Source organism: Idiotropiscis lumnitzeri, chromosome 3, assembly GCF_059441095.1.
Source record: "Idiotropiscis lumnitzeri isolate Australia: NSW breed Sydney's pygmy pipehorse chromosome 3, RoL_Ilum_1.0, whole genome shotgun sequence".
Lineage (NCBI taxonomy): Eukaryota > Metazoa > Chordata > Actinopteri > Syngnathiformes > Syngnathidae > Idiotropiscis > Idiotropiscis lumnitzeri.
In genome coordinates this window covers 9,819,579-9,841,962 of record NC_142393.1, presented here as the reverse complement: position 1 = coordinate 9,841,962, position 22,384 = coordinate 9,819,579, and the positions used below count along the sequence as shown (strand labels likewise).

The window sequence follows — 22,384 nt, the reverse complement described above, 5'->3', positions numbered from 1 at the left end:
CGATTTGTAATTTGGGATCAACCTCTTTGTTGCCATTGCAACAGTCCAATGGAAATGAAATATTTTCCTTCAGCAATGGAGCAATGCTCATGTGTGACATTCCCGCTAAACTCGTGAGCTTTCAGATTAGTGAGAGGAAAAAGGACAAACTCTGTTTAAGTTTGTTTTGCTTTTTATTCATCTTTTGCGCATTTGTGATAGCGCCGGTAAATTTTGTACGAAATTGGCACACACACCTCCGCTCAGCACAATAAAGAAAAAGTAACAATAGAATGACATCATTAATAAAAGAAATGAGTGCCGATTAAGGGTCAATTACATGTTTCAGTAAACGAGCAAACTCCATTGATCGAGCGTGGGCAAACTACGGCTCGGGAGCCACATTTGGCCCGTTAAAGGTTGTAATCCGGCCCGCCGAATTTGAAAACAATTAAATGAATAAACCTTGTTAATGTTTTATTGTCTAAATACTGTGGAGGGTCAAAGACAGATATTTTGTTGCAATCCTTTTGTTCATTTTCATTTAAATGTAAATGTATTTTTTTTCTCTGATGAGGTGAGGTCACCAAAACACTCCATCTATCTGTATTATTTTAGAACCCATTGTGGCCCACCAATCAAAAAGTTTGCCCACCCCTGCATCCATCCATCCATCATCTGTACCGCTTCTCCTCACGAGCGTCGCAGGGGTGCTGGAGCCTATCACGGATATCTTCTGGCACCCTGAAGTGGTTGCCAGCCAATTGCGGGGCACACAAACACAAACAACCATCCGCGCTCACACTCACACCTCTGGACAGTTTACAGTGTCATACATGTTTTTGGAATGTGGGATGAAACCGGAGAACCCTGAGAAAACCCACACAGGCACGGGGGGAACATGCAAACGCTACATAAGACGGCAGACGCGCTAACCAGTCGGCCGCCTAACACGCCGACCCTTTGAAGTTAATAATTTACTTTTTTTCTTCGTTCTCGAAGAGCAGAGAGGGGAGGGGTGAGCAATTATGCAAGGACGAGGAGGGAGGGAGCAAGATGAAAGAGACTGCAAACACGGATGTCTGCTCTGTTAATTAATTTGCATTGCCCTGAAAATAAAATGAAATATGGTGCTAGTTAGGCCCAAGAACATGAGTAGCCCACAAGTCTGCTCTAAAAAAAAAAAGCTCCATATAGCCTCAGCACAGAAGTCAAATTAAGTTCACCTGCAAAGGTTGTAGTGTATTTTGGTTTGTCCTGAATTAAAAAAAATTAAAAAAATAACAAACAAAAAAAAAATCCCCCAAACAAATCTGATCTCTTTAACATTTTTTTTTCGCAACGTCACAAAGGTCCCAGAGCTCAGTCCACCCTTCAGCCTCCACCCTGCTCACTTTCTCCACCAGTGCATTCCTTCGTCCAACCAGGCGTAGCACATGTGGATCGGAATCTCTGATTATCAACAAAACTCAGCTGCTTCTTTTTTGTGTCCTGTCCCTCCCCTCCTCTCAGCGTAGCAACAGCTGCCAAATACGTCATTCTTTGTCTCTGTGCGCCAAACAAGGCCCCTTCCCAACTCCTCTACGTTAAGATAACATTGGGGAAATCTAAGGTTGGAGCACGACCCAAAGTCGCAAGGCGCGGCCGCTTTTGTGAGCCTCTGGGCCTCTTCCAGTTCATGCAAAGGCTGTTCGAATGTATCATCTTAATATACTGGGATTTAGGAATAAATGATTTGAAATATTAAATAAAAACCATTTGCTGTCCTGCGTTTCTTCCATCATTTCCTGTTGTTGCGGAAAATGTGATCACATACAAAAGTCTGCAACTGTGTTTTCCCTCTTGAATCCGAATGATGACTTTGTCGTGAATAATGTAACTTTTTCACAGGATACACTCCCAAAAAATGGAGACTTGAATGAACTCAATTATTTTCTCAAGAATTACAAACTGATTAACAGTTCAAAATCATACAACGAGTCCATTGTGTCCATGGACACCAAAATATTGAAAAACAGCAGAAACTGTGGTTGATATCACATCTGTTTCCTGCACATTGCTGCATATGCTGCCATTGTGCATTTCCAAACATCTGCAGGGGGAAACAATCTGGAAGGTATTGTGTCTTTTTCCAGCTATCCCGAGCTGTCCAACATACAGCACACCCTGGACTTCATTCAGCTGGACTCAATGACTATTTACAAAATTGGGTTTCTGCAGAGGACCCAATCAGATACTCATGCAGAAAATATGCAGTGAAAAATTAAAGCAACATTCTGAACATACAAGTTGGTAGAATGCTTGCTGACGGGCATGATCTATACGTGAAGAACCAATCATCACATATTTGGACTAAATAAGTGATCGAGTGCCCTTTGAATATGCCACACTCCAAGGACACAGAATGAACCCTGCATCTGATTCATGAAACAAATAAAAAATGTTTCTCAGCGCTAATAACACAATAAAATGTATTACTACAAACAGACACAATTTTGATGATGGGGGTGTGTTTGACTCTTTCCACCTTCAGTTTGCAAGTTCTCCTTAATCGTGTAGGTTTTTTCTCACGTTGAGAAAAAAAAAGTCAGGTTAATTGAAGATTCTAAATGATACATAAAGGTATGAATTTGCCCACTGCCCTTTGGTTGGTGACCAGTCCAGGGTATTCCCCGCCTCTGGCCCAAAGTCAGATAGGACAGACTCCAGATGACCACCTAAATTAGATCAAGCAGTAAAGAAAATGATTGGACTGATTACTACAAACACAATACACATTCACCAAAGAGTGAAATGCTCGGGAAGGAACGCGACACTTAAATGTGAGGTTAGGACGCCCCCTGCTGTTCATAAAGAGCGCAACTAAAGGCCAACCCGAGGATGCAATAAATTCAATTAGATTTGACGCAGTCATGTGAAAATGCAAGCACAAAATCATCTGGTTCAAATCACAACTTGCTATTCGATAAATACAGCCGACTCGTGAACAATATATACATATAAATATATATGACATAACATGAGGTCACAGCATAATCTATTTATCAACAACTAAATCAAAAATAGTCTAGGCCCTAGACTATTTTTGATTTAGTTGGGGTCTCAATCTCGCGGATGATAGTTTGTGGCCCCCGCCTTATTATGAAAGTTTAATGTTCGTGCGGCCCGCGAATTTGATATGAAAATATGACTCTTTAGTTATAAAGCTTTAATTACAGTGTAATTAAAGCTTTATAACTACAGAAGTAGGCCTACTTATCCCAGAACTATGGTTTATGCTTAGAATCTCTGCTATTTGACAAGATTTTGATTTGATTGACAGGAGACCCATGCGCGAACAGGATGTGCAGTCTGACGTAGCTTTGCATCAGCACTAGCACAGACGGGACTAATTATAAAATGTAGGATTACCTGGTCACAGTGGATAAAATTTAACCGCGGATTATTGTTGGGCACATCTTCATCTTTAAAACGAGGGTAGGATTGTAATTTTTTTTCGATGTTTTAGTAGGGGTTTGATTGATGAATGTTTGGATTTTGCGGCGCCTGAAAACTACTTCCGGGTTTTTTTTTATTTAGTGAGCAGGCTTGTTGAAAACTTTATCGAAATATAAACTGAGTTTTTATTATTTACTTTTGTTTCTATGACAGTATGTGATTTTTTTGGTGGTTATTATTATTTATTACTGATTAATGTTCTTATTAATTCCTTATTTATTTTCTTATTAATTCCTTATTTATTTTTAAATCTTATTTTGTGTTAAAAAATAAAAATAAAGACATTTGAGAAGATTAGATTTTTTTTATTTTTTTCTTGCGGAAAACCTGATGCGGCCCAGCCTCACCCAGAGTCTGCCTCTAGTGGCCCCCAGGTAAATTTAGTTTGAGACCCCTGGTCTAGGGTATTAATAAAGCAATCTAAATGTAAAACAGTTATAGACAGACGGACAGACAGACCGACGCGTATTACATAAAGGTGTAAAACAGAATGACGTCAGTGGAGAAAGACACCAAAATATTATTAAGTGGAAGAACAAAATTAAAATGACTGGCAATCTTATTCTGCCTTTTGGAAATGACATTTTGAGGTTACGTATAGCTGCTCTCTGTTTGACCCAAATAGAGCCGGAACCAAAGCTAGAGCGAAAGCGGAAGCTTGTGTGTCTGACTACTTGCACCGCCTTCTTCGTCTTTGCAAAATCCAGCCCGCTCTTTGCCTGTTTGTAAACATTTACGTCAAAAGCACGTGACGCCTGCGACGTATTTCGGTGCACTGTCCAATCACAAAGCGGAGGTGTGTTCCCATGGGCGTGGCCTGTTAGTGTTGCCGTGAAAATGTCGTTGCGTAGAGTTTATTTTTCAAGCCACAGTCGCCTCAACGGCACCCGGGAGCAGGATGGGAGGTTCTGGAAGCGGTGTCGTAACTCTTGAGACGCTGTTGCGAAAGATGCGCTCTCCGTAAGTGGCCTCCTTTTAAATGAGCAAGTTGTTTACGTTCAGCCGTAGAATTACAAAGCAAATTTCTAAATGTGAACTTGTTTGGCGCGCAGGAAGCAAATGTAAAAAAAAAATGTTTATCCAATATGGTACATTGCGCTATTTAATATGACGTCATTTTATGTTCACTTATGATTGACTTAGACTGGCTCCTCTGTGTTATGAAAGCAACAAACCAAATTACGCATGGCCTAATAAGAAGTGCGTAGTTGCCAGCGTGTTTTTCCTTACCTTACCCGGAAAGTAAGGCCCAAATATTGGCGCTCAGTTGTTTGCTTCAGAACGTGTGCGAGCAGATTCATGTTCCAGGTTGAGATGACGAGGTGCTGGACGGATGCTTGCTCCGAAAGGATGTTGCGCACTTCTATTTACTTCACGAGCAAGAGGTTGGTGAAGCGCTGCACTGCGTAATGATTGAACTGACGATGCGAGACTTTATCTCCATAATTACTTTGGATCATATGTTTGGAATTTAAACATTCAATTACAGATTTCGTTCATATTTCCAACTGTGCCCCTTGAGAGTATTTTGTGATTAAGGGCCATTTCAATACATTTGACTTGACTAATTGACTTCATTCCATCTAAAAGTTACAAAATGATGACGTTAAATATTGATTATATCGCACCTGCATTCTAGCTGGTATCGTTTTATCTAACAAAGCCATATGAACATGTCACAAAAGAAATTCAAAGTTATTTGCCGTACCATTAAACATGCTATATGCTAATGTATATGTTCGATTTCTTTTACCCACTACTTTAATGAATTACCCCCAGAGTTCCAATCACAATTTTATTTTTAATTCCGCCGCTCAGATTCGCTTTTGCTATTTGATAAACCCAAAATGCTGCATTGCACAGGCCCTGGATCAACTACGTCCATCCAGAGGTTTCTATGTCATACGCACTTTTTATTCCTGATGTAAACAAAGCTTCCTAGGTGCAGTTCGCTTAATGAACATTTAGGGGCGCTGTTTGCGACATCTCCTACCGAGCCCTAATCTGCTTGAAAGGGGAATCAGATTTTTTTGTTGTTTGAGCTAACCGTTTTACACTGTACATCAGTTTAAAAGGTGTATGTGACGTCATACCTAAAAAAATGACGACTTGATACAGTCAAAATACTACAAAAGAAGTTATTATTAAAGCTAAGGTAGGGTGGGGGTGCTCTAACACTTGTTTTCATTGGCAGAGTGCATATTTGGAACATGAGCTGAGGACAACAGTCGAGAGCAGATTTAAATTTAACCCGGGATCAGGTAAACAGGCAAGTATGTTTGTTTACCTTCACCAAATCCTCTTTTGTTTCTTCATGCGTATCAGTGAAGTGAACTGGGCACCTTTCCAAGAGGGTAATTAATCTCAGTAGCTAATGCTACGTTCACCAAATGGAGGAGAAATATCACGCTGGAATTTGTAAGTGTGGTTTTCTTGTTTTGGGAAAATCTAATTCTTAATTTGATATGACACCACATGCGTAAACTGATGATTGTTTATACTTTGTTACGTAGGGTTTGACCAATGGCAGTTTCCTTCGGTTGCTGTGTAAAATGGGACGTCGCCGGCGCTACCAGAGGTAAATGCAGCAAATTCAAATGAGACGTCTTCGTTTCACATAATAAAAAGCTCAATTGAAGCATCGTCTGCAGGAATCCAAAACGAGCTTGCTCACCTCAGTTATGTTTAAAACTTATCACACACACCCGAGCACAAATATTTATGCTGTTAACAGCCGATACACATTATTACAAGAATTAGCCACCTGTGCTATGTGAAGAATGCGATTAAACTGCAGGTAATTACACGACAGGGACAGCCATTCCGCCCCCTGTTGATGTGCTTCCAAACCTTAGCACAAAAGAACATTTGAGTGAAATAGATGCAGTATCATCAACCCGATAAAGCCAAACTCATCATATGTGTTACTAGATTTTGTTTTCTTGAAAGGAAACTAGGAAATGGAACAGACCACAAGAACGTCGCGTCAAATTTGATGTTATTTATGGAAATTGATTTTGGATTTATTATGTTCTATATTGTTCCGATGGACCAACAAAGAGTCAATTTTGAAAGAATTAATGCATACGTTAGCATTCCCACTTGTGTGACAGATTAGCAGCGTCCCACATTTAAAGGGCCACATCTACCGTTCTTTTCCAAGCTGGTGATGTCCCTTTAAAAGCCGAGTGCTGTCAGGTGATGGAAGAGGCTCGGCTTTACTTCAGAGTGAAGAGTCAGATTGTGTCTCTTTTAAAGAGAGAGAGAGGGAGCGAGAGAGAGACAATCCTGAGGGGCGATGAAGGGGGGGGAGGACAAGGAGAGTAAAGTATTCAAGAGGAGAGCAGAGAAATGTGGTGTTTTGGTCCCTTTAAAGGCCTTGTGCTCATGCTCAGCTAGCGTTTGTTTCTCAGCGTGATGGAGAGGCTAACTGTGACACAGAAGCACTGAGAATTAAATGCTGCGTCACACTCAGGAAGAGGAACGGCGCGAGCGTGCGTGAGGTCGTGCGTGCACGCGCGCACGCATCTGTGCGGGGTCTGATCACTTTGTGTGTATTTGTGCTGAAAGTGGCAGGCTAATCGTAGTCGAGCTGTTGCGAGCAGATGAAAATATAGACGGCGAGATGCTGTGAGGGAGGGAGGGCAAGCGCGTCAGACAGGAGAGAGAGATTTTTTTTTTTTTGGGGGGGGGGGGGGATTAGTTGCTACGTCACTTTTTCATGTCCGGACAAAACAAAATGCTGTGATAACAGGAACCCACAGTCATGGAGTTTTCCACCTGAAGTGGACGTTGTGGTTTCGGCCAGCCGAGGCTTTTTCGTCTTCTTCCTCCTTGGTAGTTGTGATGTGTTCTTCCTGTCACTAGCTACTAAATGTGCCTGCATGTGTGTGTTTGTGTTGGTGCGTGCTGTGTAGCTCAAGCTAGCCGGCCAAAGGTGTTTCAACATGGATGCTGAAGATGTGCACCACAAATTGCTTTGAGACGATGGCGAGGTGCAATTTCAGCAGAAAGCAGGCCGACCCAAGGGTTAATGGCACACTCTTCTCGAAGCTTCTTAAATGGTGGTCGGAGATGTTTGGTCAACAACTGTCGGGGTGTGGGGGCACGGCTTTTTTTTTTTTTTTTGGCCACATCATCTGGAGTATGATCTCTTACGCCGTCTCGTGAAGCCATGTTGGTTCACGCCTTCATCGCGTGGGCGTGTCTCTCGAGGAAAAAAGTTGATGGCAGAGGGAGTCGAGCATGGACGATGGACGGTCGCAGTACCGCTCCGCAATTAGATAACAGATTGGCGTCTGTGGTCATGTGACATGTTTTCACCGCGCAGGGCTGCTGATTCGCTCAAATCCTTCACCCAAGACGCATTTCGCTGCTGCGTAGTTAGAAGAGGCGGCGGTGGTGACGCAGTCCTTTCTGGGCAGGACTTCTCGTCACCTCGTTTGGATCTCTCCCACTTCCTCTCTCTCTTGCTCTGTGTCATGGACAGAAGGAGCAGTGGGAGGGGCTAAATGTCACAGCTCAGGATGAGGGAGAGAGCGAACAGAGAGAGGGAGAAAGCCAGGGAGGCTGTTTATTTCTCTTCTCTCTTGGACGACTCTGCTTTGGCTTCTCTTGTGCCGCACTTCAAGTTGCTGCATCACATGCCGTGGTGCCAAGCGGCATTCTTACGGGATAGGAGCCGCCATGCTGGCTTTCCAAGGTGCATTGCACGGCACAATTGGAATTCAGCCGCTGATTCGTCCAGAATCGGTTCTTTCAGAGAAAGGTTTAGTATTTGGAGGGATGCCTGCCAGTGGTGCAGGGGCGTAGTCAGAAGATTTTCGGTGGGGTGGCCATAGGCGTATGCGCTCGTCATTGGCATTCTTATATCCAAACTCTGTAACCGAGAAGTCATTATCATACCTTCCACTGTCAGCGTTCATGAAATAAAATCCACACCATACCCAGAACCTTGCCCAACACATTTGTATTACAAGCAGGGACAAGTCGAAGAGTAACACTTCGCTCAGCTTAATGCTATTTTCTTTGCCATTGCTTGGCTTTTGTGTATTAGCTCTTCATTATATCTCATGAACTAATTTGCTAGTGAACAGCAAAGAGTAATCAATTGTCACTGATGGACCATGCCGTTTTGAATATGGCTCATCTAAAAATGACAAAGTCGATTAACTCATTCACTGAATGGACCTTTTGACGTATATACACGTCAATGGGAGGGAAGCAATTCTTTACATTGCTTTTCACTTCGATTTAGGGCTGCAGCTTTCGAATAGCCACGGATAATGCTTTAAGCGATGACCCTCAAAAAGAAAAACTCAAAATAGGAAGTACCGTTTGCTTCTCCTAAAAAGCAAAATAACACGTATGACATATGTGACCCGGTCCAGACGACATTCGAACGGTAGCATTCAAAGACCCGTGACCTTATTTGGGCTTATGTTCAATCCAGACTAGTTAGATCTTATATTTAATGTTTGGAATACATTCGAGTTACTCTGACGTACTAAAAGGAATGCATGTGCATCCGCTCGTTTAAAAGTGTCTGCCTTTGCCTTGTTCCATTTTGATTGGCCGCGCGAAGAAGGCCTGCTGTCTCTTTAAATGTTTTATAAGCGTTACACAACAGGTCCAGTGGCACACAAAACACCGAGCGGGCAGAAGGGAGCGTTAATAGTCATGCACAGTCAGCCAGGCGAAGAAGCCGGTCACCTTACGTACATTGTAATCTTTGTGGCAGTTATGTAAACACACACATACTGTACATGACCTCACAAACAACTCGAAACCCAAAAAGAAAGGCTTGTCCTGCTCCATCTGATGCTCTTTTTTTTGTGTGTCTTTCATCTTGTTGGGAAAATAATTATCTGATGTTTTGCAGTGAGTCGCTTCACTTCCTTTTTTTTTTTTTTAACTTTGATCGCAGTGTTCAAGCCAGAGCTATTTGTGGGAGTTGTCGCTGTGCGCACACACACTAAAAAGGCAGAGTGTTTGTGGGTGTGTGTTTTCTGGAGGGACTGTCAGTGGTCCTTTTAGAAAGAGGTGAGTTGATTTGCACTTGGCAGCCAGTCAGTGCGCCGACTCTACCTGGGCAAGCCCCGCCTTCTCTCACTGTGCTGCTGTGTGTGCGTCATGGCTCCTGTTGCCAGCCATTGATTTGTACTTCCTTGTGATCACAGAGACTGGAAAAGCTTCGCTCGTTCATCTTTGACATTCTGGGGAGACGCGAGATGGCGAGACGGCGCCCGTGTCCGATGAGGCCAGATGTGGAGATGCACGGTGGCGTTTTCTGTTGTCGGGGCCTTTTCGCTTTGGATCGAGTATCAGAAGTCAAGACTGTGGGCGTGTCACATGAGTGGGAGGCGTTCTGGTGCCTTTCAGCAGTTCTCCATGCCATCTCTCGGACCCACCCGTACCTTGGTGAATAATGGACGCATTCCTTCTCGGAATGCCTTGTATTTTATACACTTAGCAACAACAAAATGAAATGTACTCTACCTGCACAATCTAATGAGCGATGTTAGAAACATTTTGCTATGATAATTAGGGCTGCACAATATGTTGGAAAAATATCGTCGTAGCGATTTTCATATGAAATTGGATGCTTTTATCTGACTTTGACCAATCGGATGCAACCTTAAATGCGCATAGGATAACAGTATATGGCTATATTCATCCGTTATCCAAACCACTTATAGCATCTTTAAATCATTCACTGCCATTGACGGCTAAAGACGTCAAAAATATTTTTTTTTTTTTTTACTTGGCTGGCAGAGTGCCATCTAGAGGAGTGAAAAATTATCACAAGTGCTTCATGAACCTTCATTTGTCCATCACTATTTTTTTTTCATGTTTCTTGTTGCATTTGTAGTTTGCAATGGTGTGAGAACTTCCAATGCAGTTTCTAATATTGTGGTTATTTACAACACGAGCAGGACCTTCTAATGTATGCCAAATGGATATAACAGCATTAAAAAGAGGACGGCACACTGGAATGAGGTGTGACTGCACCCTTGTCCGGTCGTAAAAGGGAAAGCAAGCTGTGTCACAAATAAAAGTACATTATAGACCCTCGGTTAGATCATAGTAATAATACATAATGTACGTGTATTCTCTTGTCCAGCTTCGGTTTAATTTTGTCTCCTGGTATGAAAAGGGCCAAAGGTGGTTTTGTTGTTACAAAAAGCTTGTGAGTCTCACTTGTGAGTTTATTTGGTGAACACATGCAGACAACCTTCCACAGTGTGCTTGATACGTCATCTTGCATGTTTGTATAAGGAGCATAATGTAAAGAAGCGCCTAGTTGCTGCGACGTTTATATTTGTGTTGGACTATGGGGTTTTTTTTATATTTATGAATGCTGCTGTAAAATGTCTTTGGATGATTGATACTGTTCTCTAAGGTTCATTACCGTTAAGATATTCACTCACTGTGAATTAATTAGACTCGAAATAGAGCGGCCTGCTCTAGCAGCGCGAACGACAGTCACTGATAAAGTTTTTATTTGTTAAGGAATGTTGGGACTATCGTCATATATTTGTGCCTTAATTACGTGGAAAAATGCAGAATCTTCTTGTTGCTTTCGGTCACCAAAGGCCTTTTGGAGTTGGAACTTCTGTTTACTCTGCATCTTATGCATGGAATATGATCCAAACAGGATAGAAGATACTGATTGAATCTATTTAAAATTCAAATGTCAGTGTTTGGAATGTTCTATGTTCAGTATGTTACTGTATTTAATATTTATTTCTGCCTTTTTTGGCCAAAACTCCATTTAGAAAGAGGTTTTTAATCTCAATGGGGATATTTCTTGGTGAAACAGGTCAAATTATAATCAATTGGGCACTTACCTAGACTCAATGTTCACACGGAAGAGTTTTCAGTGAACCTACCGTGTAAAACCCACGCTGGCTCCGGCACGACATGCAGACTCCATGAATGAAGAGCCAAATTTAGATTGTATCCAGACGCTGAAGCCCTTCCGCGAAGCCCTTAATGAAAATACGCAACACAGTATTGTGAGTGACATGTGTTTGTCTCATTTTGCCCATATCAGGAAGTCGTGGCTGTCTTCTGATGAAGAACATCACTCATCTTTCATCATCAATATGTGCCAATTTTGTTTTTACCTCATGCTGGGATGTTTCCTGTCAGAAATGGCCCCCCTTGGAAGCTGGCTTCAGATGGTGGCTTAGAGTATCGTCATCCATCTAGCACCATTTGAAATCAGTGTTCTTGGGGCGGGAGGTGAGAGTCATCTGCCAGTTAAAGTCAGCTGTGCCGGGAAAAGTTGTGCTCAGTCAGCAACAAGTGGCCAGTGATGTTTTGGAAACTTGAGCTCTTTGTCCTTTCTCCAAGGTTGACCGATTTCTTTTGGCGCTCAGAGTCTACTGTTGTTTCTAGCACCATTTGAAATCGGTTACAGTGAAGGACCTATCTCATCCCACCTTGAAACACTGGAAATGTCAACATTGCTCTGATAAGTGATTCAGCACAAGTTAGACCCACCCACGATCTACAAGTTTTAATGCTCAATTTACTATCTGCTTCTCCTATAAAATTGTGCTAATGCGAAAATAAAGATGTATAGATTGATATTTTCTGTAAAGCGCTTTGTTACAACTGCCGCTGTTGTGAAAGCTTTAAATAAGGATGTATTGTTCGTATGTGACGTCTGAAATCGGGTCCAAACTATAGCGACCTCATGAATTATGCAGTTTCGCATTATTCCATAGGGTGGCGCTGTGGTAAATTGTAAACCTGCGCAATGACCTCGAGCGTTAATACTTGTAGACTAATCGTTATCAGGCTTCTCAGGGCCTGCTAACAAATGAAATCAAGTGTTGCAGCCGGGAGAGATGGAAAACAGGCAGGCTGGGTAGTAGACTCTTCCTCTAATTTTTGCATGACCCCTGAAAATGATCTGTTGAATAACAGCAATGTGTTTTCCTTGTCCATTATATTTGATTCTTTTTACACAGTAAATTTCATATAGCACATATTAGCTAAAATGCCTATATTTGCTACATAGATTGACATTTATCACTAATGAGCCATAATCTAACAGTGGATTTATTTAGAAAAAGCAAAATCGACTTAAATTTTTACAAATGTTAATTTCGAACCCACTCACTCGATCAATGTTTAATCTTCAATTAACGTTTCAACGAGGAAAATACAGCCACTTTAAAATAGTATACAAAATACGTGTTGGGGCTAAATTGTTTATGTACATTAATAACTATTCAAGGTTGTGCTGCATGTTTCTGGTGAGAAAACAAGTGTTGGATATTACTAATAATTTAGATCGTCCTATTAAGATATTATCCATGTCGTATTGGTAAGTTGTTTTTATTTTTGATGGTCACTAGTCTAAACATGACAGTATGATTAATATTGCATTTGTGGAATACGGTTGAAGCAAAAAATATTAATCAGAATAATATTTTCACTTGTGGAGATAAATAGAACATGTAAGGAATTTATTTTGGTGTTGGCTTCCCTTTAATTTCAAGTTACCTTATTTCTATGCACGGTCAAAATTGTTAAAAAAAACCCAAAAACAAACATGATGGCTAATCTTTAATTTTATTGAATTTAGCTTATAAAACAATTTCAAGCCAATAAATATGTAAAAAATGTGTCAAATCAAAGTGTGACAAATGGCAATTTACAATACATTCAGTAGTACCAATCTTTTTCTTTTCTTCTAGCCACTGCAAAACGTCTTGTACCTGACCTACAGTAGGTTGACAACAAAGCAAGTCTTTGGAAGGCAAAAAAACATTCTCCGCAAGCTACCAACACTAAGTGCATGAAGGGAAAAAATACACCTCTTCCTCCTGCCGAGATCCCATTGGGACTATTGGGGAAAATTTGACAAGAGCATATTTGCTTCAGACCCCTAAGAGTCAAATTGTATTTATCGTGGGAAGTTTAGAATTTCCCATTTCGTTACATCCCTGATGTACTGCCTGCATTTCAGAGCATAAGTGGAAAATTATAAGCACACAATCATTTGAGTTGCAAATGAGGAAGAAAAAAAAAGTGCCACCGTTAACAGAAGTCAAGCATTGTGCAAGCTGAAAGGTGTCACTGATCTGTCATGAGAATCTCTCAAGGCCTCTAACACACCAGTCCGACGTCGGCTGTCAGAAAGTCAGTGTAGCCCTCTTTTTGGTGTAGTGCGCAATGTCGGAAAGTCAGAGCGTGTTGGGACGATTCAAAATGTATAATCGGGTCGGGCTGTTGGTTTAAACAAGCACTGTGATTGGCTGTTTGCTAGCGAATCAGTGCACTGGACAAGATCGGGATATGACGACAAATTATTCCTCAAGAACTAATTGCTCATTTTTACATTTCCTCTACGGACATAATGGCTGGCAAGGACGAAGTAATCACTCTTTCATTCCCAAAAGACCACCGTTACTCGACAGCACCGTCAAAGGCTACGCATTGAATATCGCTGCCGATGGTACTACTTCTCACGTATGCGCAGAAGGTTCGGAGTAGTTGTTGTCTCCGGCGGGTTTTGCGGAATGTGCTTCCGTCATTTTCCGGTCAGACGGCCGACTTCGGATTGGTGTGTAGAGGCCTTTAACGTGACGCCCACTCGCCACGGACAGCAGTTACTGTTTTCTTCGCATTTCTAGCAACGTTGCACTAGCAGGAGTCCTACGATCACTGTGAGGGAGGAAAAGAACCAGGTAAATTAGAACACGTGCCCCGTGATAGAGGAACAACCGGTACGCTTTCCAATAAATGGGGAATATCTCAAAGTTAATACATCATAGACATGAAATGCAACTGCAGCTCCGGGATGAGAAGCACATTTACAGTCGTCTCTGAAAGTATTCCAACGGCAAGGACAAGTCCTCTGTTTTGAATTGTATACTGCAGACATTTGTGTTTCAGATCAAAAAGACGAATGAGACAAAAGTTCAAAATTCCATCTTTCATCATCTAGATGTGTTAAACATCGACCGTCTCGTAGATCTTTTTGTTTGAGGCCACTCACTTTTCAAGTGAGAAAAAGTTACTTGCTTAAAAATACGATAGGGCTCGTCTTTGGCTTTCTGTGATAACTGCATTTGCTGTTAAACATTAAGACCGGTAAGCTGTCTACACCGCAAAAGCAAACCGTTTTTTTAAGCCGAGAGACGAGAACAAAATTGAACAGAGAGATTGCGCAAACATTGGGCGTAGCCAAAGTTCTGAAATATGAAAGAAACCACTAGTGTGCTGCGCAACAGAAATCAAACAGATCGGTTAAGGATATCACCAGACAAACATCCCAAAACAGCCAATGACATCTTTGCCAACCTCCACGGGTCAGGAGTGCAAGTATCACAATTCACTCGTGGAAGGAGAACTATACAGGCAACAAGATGCAAACCCAAATGAAAATAAAAATAAAAGGTCAGATTGGATTTTTACAAAGAGGCACAGAAATGTTTTGGAACAGTTTAATGGACAGGTCAGACCAAAATTGCCAAAGTGTATAGCGAGAGAAAATATTTTCTTGATCTGATCATCTAAAAGACGCAAGTTAACCTGTGAGGCATGATCGTGGCAATGTCATGGCTACTTTTTAGAGAAAAATACATCCACACAAACCAAGAGGAGCTTCATAACGCAACAAGACAATGAATCCAAACAACGAAGGACTTCAACTAAGGGGGGAAAGTGGAAGGTCTTAAGAGTGGCCAAGTTAAATCACCAGATCTCAACCCAAGAGTGCATGCATTTCCTTCCACAAATAAGAATGCTCATTTGAAAAATGAGCAGCTTAAAAAAAAAAAAAGGTGCTGTGCCCTAAATTGCTGAAGACATCGAGCAGTACATACACAAAATAAAAGCTGGAGCTCTTAACTTTTGTCTTATATTCTCCCTTTTTCATCTGAAAGCCAAATGTCTTCAGTATAAATACAAAAAAGAAAAAAAGATATTGACCCAGCCGTTCCAAAACGTTTGGAGTTTATAGGGAATCAAGCTGCCAGAAGCACCTAGAATCTTACCGAGAGCACCACTCCCTCCACATCTGTGGCGGCCTCATCGTTGGAGCGGCCTTTCCGATAGCTGTAATCCAGTAATGACCAATCAACACATAAGAACGCAAGAGCAGGAAACAAAAAAAAAAAAATGAAAAGAAAAAGACTGACAAAAGTCAAAACTCAGGGCGCCCAGAGACACGCACACATGCCAAAAGCTAGAATGCCAACAGAGAAAGTTGTTCCCACTATCAGCAAGTAAAATGTATTCAAGTGCCAACAGAAACGTGAAATGCGAAAAAGTGTGAAGCGTCACTACGGTTTAGTCATCCAGACGAGCGACCGATCATGGTTTCATTTATTGTGAAATTGAAACTCAAACAACATCACCTCAAAGCTGCCCCAGCACTTATGTCACAAGGAATCAGAGGTGGGCGTTTTCACCCATCCTCTGGTGCCATATATGCTTCTGAGCATCCATCCGTCCGTCTTCCAAACCGCTGATCCTCACCAGGCTTGCTGGAGCCCATCCCAGTTTGAGTGAGAGGCAGACAAACAACCATGCACACTCACATTCACGCTTATGGGCAAGTTAGTCTACAAAAGAACAGTTTACCCATTTTGGCTCTTTTTGATGAACGTAAAGCCTCCAATGTAATAGATTCCAACGGTAACGATGAGACCTAGTCCAATGACTTTGAGGACAAGGAAAAAAAACAAACAGATTGGACTGAATGATCACGCTAACAAACATTTGAAATTAATATACACATTAAATATGAGGTTGTGAATCAAAACAAGAGGCAATATCGTATGGGCGGGGTCAAGAACGAGGATGTGAACTCTCAGGAATTCCTTTTTGATAACTCTCAATTCAAGGCACAACAATATAAAAACAATTTTCTTCAAACTAAAACGGAATATGTGACCCTTGGGATTTGCAAAGTGGTTTTAGAAACAATAACCTTTCGCGAAATAGGTCCTGCAGTTGCGCATCAGACCCGCACAACTTTTGGACCATTCTTTTTTGCAAAACTGTTTCACTTCAACAATATTGTTGGGCTGCTTGGCGGTGATTGCTCGCTTGTGGTCATAACAACATCTCAACGGGTTGAGCTCAGGACTGACTGGGACACTCCAAAAGCATTTGGGGGGGATTTTTTTGTTTTGTTTTTGCGCTTCAACTGTCAACAAAATCGGGTGTTAAGTGTCTTGATAGAGTAGACCAATTCATTTTTTCAGTTATGACGCAGTAACGGTTCAGATTCTAGAGGACCCAAAATCTCTTGACGTCGTTTGTTGGAAGAATCCTAAGTTAGTGGTGGCCAAAAACATTTATTTAGAGTGGACAAGAATGTATCGTAAAACCTCAGATTATCACGACAGCCAGGAAAAGCGGCCTTACAAAAATTTAAGAATATGCAGTATTGTACGGCACAAAACACAAAAAAAAACAACACCTCGTTGAAATAACAGAAGAAGATCGTGTTGTTGGAAGTTATTACGCTGAATTGACACTCACCTCCAAAAGTGATACCCAGAGACATCCACAAGTGACTACGACCATTTTCTAAAAGGGGAACAAACGCCTGTGTCAGAAAGGTGTGAAACAGCAGTTTACCAGAAACATTCTACTGCACTTAAGATTTCATTCAGAAGACACATGACTTACTGTTATCCGTTTCAAGATCTGGTTCCGGAGTGGCTGAAATAGACACAAAATGGTTTAGACACGATAGGTTGAGAGAAGATTTATACAGACTCAAATGTTTGGTGAATGTCCAAACTGTGGTGCTAAAATTTAAAGGATTGAAGAAAGCACAAGAAAGATGTATTTCGTTTTTGTTCCATATTGAGACAGATACCTGATGGCGTCTTTTTGTCATTAGTTGTGGTCGTAGGACTTTTTATTCCTGTAGAAGCAAAAAGAGTGTTATGTCTTTAGCAAATGGCCCCCTCCCACACTTTCTGTAAAAGTGTAATACCAGTCAATTTGTTAGATTGACCATAATGCAGAAATCCATCTATGAAAAGTGAAGACAAAAATGCTTTAAATTTGAGACATTAAAGAATTGTAACTGTCCAAATAAAATGATTTCAGATCAATATGAAAAATAAAATCTACATCTTGGCTTTCAAATTGTGGGCGTGTCCACTGAATGCATAACATTACACCCGCTGAAAAATGGATGCTTCTTCATCTTGCCTCTTATGTTTATAAAAAAAAAAAAAAAAAGATAAACAGTATACGTCGTGGTTGCACAGGTGCAAATATCTAAAAAACAATTCAGGGCAAAATGCACTGGAAAATGGAACATTTCCGTTCATATACTGAAAACTGAATCATATCGCCACTGTTGGGCGGAAACCAACTATGGGAAAATTTGGGCAAATTGGTATTTTTTCACAAAGCAATATTTTTGCTTAGTATTCACAGAGGTTTGTTCTTTTTACTAATTATTGACCAATTAAAAACGTTGAAAATGCATTGCTCTTGTTGACGGCTCGCCAAAGATTACGTTTAATTTTTGGTTTCCATAAAAGGAAACATTTTTGAGATGCCAGGAGTGAGTGAAAGCTGCACTAGCTCGAAGATGTATGACCTTTTCATTGTGTTTCAGCCATCTGGGGGCAAACATTTTAAGAGAATTTGGTGAAATATATTCCCGCTATTACTTGCTTCATGCGACAACGTGTACATTTATTTTTAGCTAAAAAAAATAATAATTTGCGAACATGACTATTGTGTCAATAAAGGTCCACGTGGTGCAACCATAAGCACTGAACTGGGTTTACCGAAAACACACAGGTGGTCTAAAACGTCCATTTCTGCGTGAGATTCCTTTCAAGCCATGATACCAGAAAAGCACTTACGTTGGCAAGTCGGAGGTGTCGGTGACCAGTGGCTGCTGATGTTACACGTCACGGTGGCAGCCCCAATCATCTCGTATCCAGACTTGCACTGAAAGGTCACAGTTGCCTTGTGCCCATACGGGGGTCGAGCTCCTGCAACCGCCTCCGCATTTGTAATCTCAAGGTCGTAACAGTCAACCTCTGTTGGAAAGACAAAATAATCACATTACTGATTCTGTTGGAAAAGTGGTGGGTGGGTAGTAGAAAGCAACACTCACTGACACAAACAGGAAGATCAGGTTTGAATTTTCCGTCAGCAGAACAAGATACTACGCTGGATCCATAGAGGACATAATCTTTATTAAGACACGAGTAGTGTACAAAATCTTCGTATTTGTAGGTTTCTTTTACGGGGCTGAAAGAGGCTTCAGGCAAATCTTGTGGGGGGTCACAGGTCACCACTGCAAGTGAAAAACATCAACTCGTAAAAAGTCATTGGCGGAATCATGAGTGGTCAAGCAACTGAAGTCAACTACCTTCACATGATGCTGGGTGGCCACCCCACTTCCCACTGGCCAAACAAATGCGATCACGCCTGCCAACCAAGGTGTAACTAATACGGTAAGAAAACAGGAATTGGAATTCAATTAGATGTCCATCGCTGTTCAAGAGTGCTTGTCTTTATTTGGTGCACAAGTGAGCTGGAGCATATTATATACTATAATGTCATATTTTATTTCATTTCATTCACAGGACAAATTCTAGTATCTTTTATGATTTTCCCCCCAATGTGGCCCTAGCATTCTTTCATACAATCAAAAAAGAATAACTCAACATAAGCCGCAAAGTTAGATATGATGCAAGCTTTCTTACCCTGTTCTGCAACTCATGTATAATTTGTTACCAAACTGGGTCCCCTCTGAATAATCAATATCTCCATTCGTCAATTGTGCTGCAGTGCCACAATTCATTCCTGGGAAAAAAAAAAATATATATATATACATTTTTGAAGGGTATAAAAAAAAATAAAATAAAAACAAACTAATCAGAAAATCGTCTTTTAATTTAAAAGATGCAAGTTCATTAAATTAATAAACCCAAATCAGTCCACTTTAAAATATATTGAGATACACATCGAATCCCATTTGAAGGAAATGCCACATTTATAGTACTGACAAAGTGCACTCATATTGTAAAATGACAAGAAACTAAGATAAGATGTCCTTCATTAGTCCCACAATGGGGAAATTTGAAACTCATTGAATAATTGACCCTTCTCAAAATGAGCGGGACCAAATCGAATTTAATGGACATCCCAATCAATCAAATTTTTTACTTTAAAAATGAATCATTCTTGAATCGCATAGCATCCCATACAAATGAAATAGTCTTATTGGAACGAGACACACGCATCATTTTTTTGTTGCTTGATTACACAATACAACACAACTATTTATATAGCGCATTTCACAACAGCTGGAGCTTTCCGGATGGTGTACTCAGAACTCTTAAATCACAAACGCTAAAAAAACATTGCACATTCACGTCTATACACTATGTGAGCTGCTTCTCCTCACGAGAGTCGCGGGTGTGCTTGAGGGTATCCCAGCTGTCTCCGGGCAGTAGGCGGTGAACACCCGGAACTGGTTGCCTTCCAATCGCAGGGACCACCAAGACAAACGACCATTCACACCCTCAATCGCACCTAGGGACAATTTTAGAGTGTACAAACGACCATTCACACCCTCAATCGCACCTAGGGACAATTTTAGAGTGTACAAACGACCATTCACACCCTCAATCGCACCTAGGGACAATTTTAGAGTGTTCAATTAACCTACCAAGCATGTTTTTGGAAAGTGAACACCCGGAGAAAACCCACACAAGCACAGGGGAGGGGAGAACATGCAAACTCCATAGGAAGGCCTGAGGCTGGAATTGAACCCTGCACTGTGAGGTGGACATGCTAGCCAGTCACCCACCGTGCCACCCCAGTTGCATTAATTAAAATAAATTCAAAAATAATTCCTCACCCTCACATTTCAGTGTCACAGGACTCCAGACACCAGCTGTACAGGTAATGGATGGATCCCCCCCAGACCTCATGTAACCCAAACCACAGACAACAATAACATCACTTCCATCTGCAAATGTATCTTTAAGTATGTAATCGTCATGCAGGTTCATGTTGCTGCCGAGAGTAGGTTTGGAACAGTCTTGAGCTGTAAGTGCATAAAAAGAAAAGATGAGAACAATGCTAACGTTGACAGCCCTCCAATGCTCTCTGCCACTCACCTTGAGCAATCATGGCAAGGCCAAGATAGAACAGTAACAGGAACAAGGAGACATCCATGACTGGATCAGGCCAGGCAATGAAGCATATCTGGTTTTAAAAATGTTTTTGATTAGATGAGTAATGGGGTAGGCTTGTTAGTCTGATGAGTAGATTAAGACAAGAGGTGCCGCCTGTTTAAAGACAAACGTATTGGGACAAACAACATAATCAACAGCAAGTGGAAAATAGGCCATCAACCCCAAACACTGTTTGAAAACAATCGTAAAAAAAAAGGTAGAAAACCTTGCGCTTTGGGCTTCGGGATCGTAAAGTAAACGTCAGAAATGAACAGACGTCCACACATATACAGAATGATCTAAATCGTCTCTAAGTGTTATCAACTAATGTTCAGTAAAGGTTGTAACATACAAAACAGGAAATTATTTCGCGGATAAGGCAAACGTCAAGACTTGTACGACGCAAAGGCGTCAAACTTAGAGGCTAGCGAAAAACTCTGTGGACATTGTCGATTTCAATTACTCATCAACAACTAGGGAAATGTACTATAATACGCTGACTTAGATATATGAACGTCTCACTGTGGCGTAGGAACTATGCATTCGGAACTACCACAATTCAGTACAAGGTTCCAATAAGCTAGCAAAACATCAACAAACGGTGCAGGGTCGTGGGCGCCATGTTGGTGCGGTATGCCCAACAGCGTAGGTGTGCTAACTAGTTTAATATTTGGTCCAAAAAGTAAAAAATAGAGAATAAAGTGAAGAAAATAAAGTGAGACTATTTAACTCACCGGACGGTCATCAGTGGTCGTAATCGGAAATGCTGCTTTCAAGATGGTGAATTTATATCCCCAAATTGGTTGACAGGAAAAGGCAGGGCAGATATAAACACCACGTGACTCAGCCAATTTGACCCCGCCTCTCGCTCAAGATCTCCGCAAACGTTTGATCAACTCCAATGAGATTGCCTGACGCACATTATGACTCAATCTTTTTCCCTTTTTTGGTTTCTGTATAAAACAATCGAGTCAACGTCACAGACGGTGATAAGCATTCGAAGAAATAGTTTTAAACTTGACGTCAGTTATGAAATTGGGAACGATGCCAAAACGTACAAAACAAACAATAATGCATGCGGATTTGGACAGTCGTTAACGATTAATCGTATCTCGCCAACATTTTGGAGACTCATTTAAGCAGCTGTCGTACTGTACTCTGGATCACTGAAAATCAACTGAATTTGTGTTGAATGGTTTCTGATCTTTCTTCATGAGTCATTTGCGTTAGTCATAAATGGGTGGGGACACGGGTAAAAAAAAAGTTACTTGATCAATATGCTCGTTGTAAAATGCAACTCTACTGTAAGCCTGCTTAATTCTTAACTCACCGAAGCAAGCTAATGTTAACCCTGTTTCTTAGTTTGTTACAGCCTCAACATTGTAAGACGTTATTTGTTTCTATTTTTGAATGAGTTATAACTTTTAGCTAAGAGGCTGGAGCAGTTCTAAACAATGGTGATAAGAAACCGTAAAGTAACTTAAGTGAGGTAATTGTGTCTGGCATGTCTTTGTAAATGTTCCCTCCGACAGTCTATCATTAATTTCAAATTTTAAATCACTACACCACTTAAAACTGAATTCGGGCAAACTAATTAAAGCTTTTTAAAATTTATTCATATAAACTATTGATATATGTAAGGAGGTCTCGCCAAATATTATGAGCACATCAACCCGCACAGCGTAAAGCCGTAAACACTACTACTCAGAGAT

At 41.0% G+C, this 22,384-nt stretch overlaps 1 protein-coding gene and 3 long non-coding RNA genes across 10 annotated transcripts; 1 reads left to right on the top strand and 3 right to left on the bottom strand.

Moving 5' to 3' along the window:
- Positions 1-4,315: 4,315 nt before the first annotated feature.
- On the top strand, positions 4,316-12,072 carry LOC148339812 (uncharacterized). Of its 4 annotated transcripts, none has more exons than XR_015842452.1 (5): positions 4,316-4,437; positions 4,745-4,862; positions 5,672-5,895; positions 5,991-6,055; positions 9,657-10,464. It is a non-coding gene; the product is annotated as an uncharacterized LOC148339812 (long non-coding RNA). The 4 variants fall into 4 exon arrangements; XR_015842451.1 differs by adding an exon at positions 11,534-12,072 and having other exon boundaries at positions 4,318-4,862; positions 9,657-9,897; XR_015842450.1 differs by having other exon boundaries at positions 4,318-4,862.
- LOC148339813 (uncharacterized) lies at positions 6,480-11,725 on the bottom strand. The gene is made up of 3 exons (XR_015842454.1): positions 11,607-11,725; positions 11,370-11,468; positions 6,480-8,356 (listed from the first exon to the last, which is right to left on the bottom strand). It is a non-coding gene; the product is annotated as an uncharacterized LOC148339813 (long non-coding RNA).
- A 974-nt stretch (positions 12,073-13,046) lies between the features above and the next one.
- On the bottom strand, positions 13,047-21,533 carry LOC148339810 (membrane cofactor protein-like). 4 transcript variants are annotated; one of them, XM_088289549.1, is made up of 13 exons: positions 21,407-21,533; positions 20,616-20,703; positions 20,354-20,542; positions 19,194-19,293; positions 18,857-18,933; positions 18,599-18,781; positions 18,342-18,521; positions 17,333-17,380; positions 17,140-17,172; positions 16,990-17,037; positions 16,084-16,162; positions 15,495-15,555; positions 13,047-14,160 (listed from the first exon to the last, which is right to left on the bottom strand). In XM_088289549.1, exons 2-13 carry the CDS (start codon positions 20,671-20,673, stop codon positions 14,158-14,160), a joined length of 1,059 nt encoding a protein of 352 aa, XP_088145675.1. In that variant the 5' UTR covers positions 20,674-20,703; positions 21,407-21,533; the 3' UTR covers positions 13,047-14,157. The 4 variants fall into 4 exon arrangements, with proteins under 4 accessions (XP_088145675.1, XP_088145674.1, XP_088145677.1 ...); XM_088289548.1 differs by lacking the exons at positions 15,495-15,555; positions 21,407-21,533; XM_088289551.1 differs by lacking the exons at positions 20,616-20,703; positions 21,407-21,533 and having other exon boundaries at positions 20,360-20,506.
- On the bottom strand, positions 19,363-20,347 carry LOC148339811 (uncharacterized). Its single transcript, XR_015842455.1, has 2 exons — positions 20,128-20,347; positions 19,363-20,076 (listed from the first exon to the last, which is right to left on the bottom strand). It is a non-coding gene; the product is annotated as an uncharacterized LOC148339811 (long non-coding RNA).
- Positions 21,534-22,384: the final 851 nt, after the last annotated feature.

What these genes read in the sequence shown, in the direction of transcription:
- LOC148339810 (XM_088289549.1), bottom strand. Translation starts at nt 20,673, where the DNA reads ATGGATGTCTCCTTGTTCCTGTTACTGTTCTATCTTGGCCTTGCCATG. An exon ending in TGATCTTCCTGTTTGTGTCA is followed by an intron (nt 18,522 to 18,598) that starts GTGAGTGTTGCT and finishes TCTTTCCAACAG; the next exon opens with AGGTTGACTGTTACGACCTT. An exon ending in GACACCTCCGACTTGCCAAC is followed by an intron (nt 17,381 to 18,341) that starts GTAAGTGCTTTT and finishes TTGCTTCTACAG; the next exon opens with GAATAAAAAGTCCTACGACC.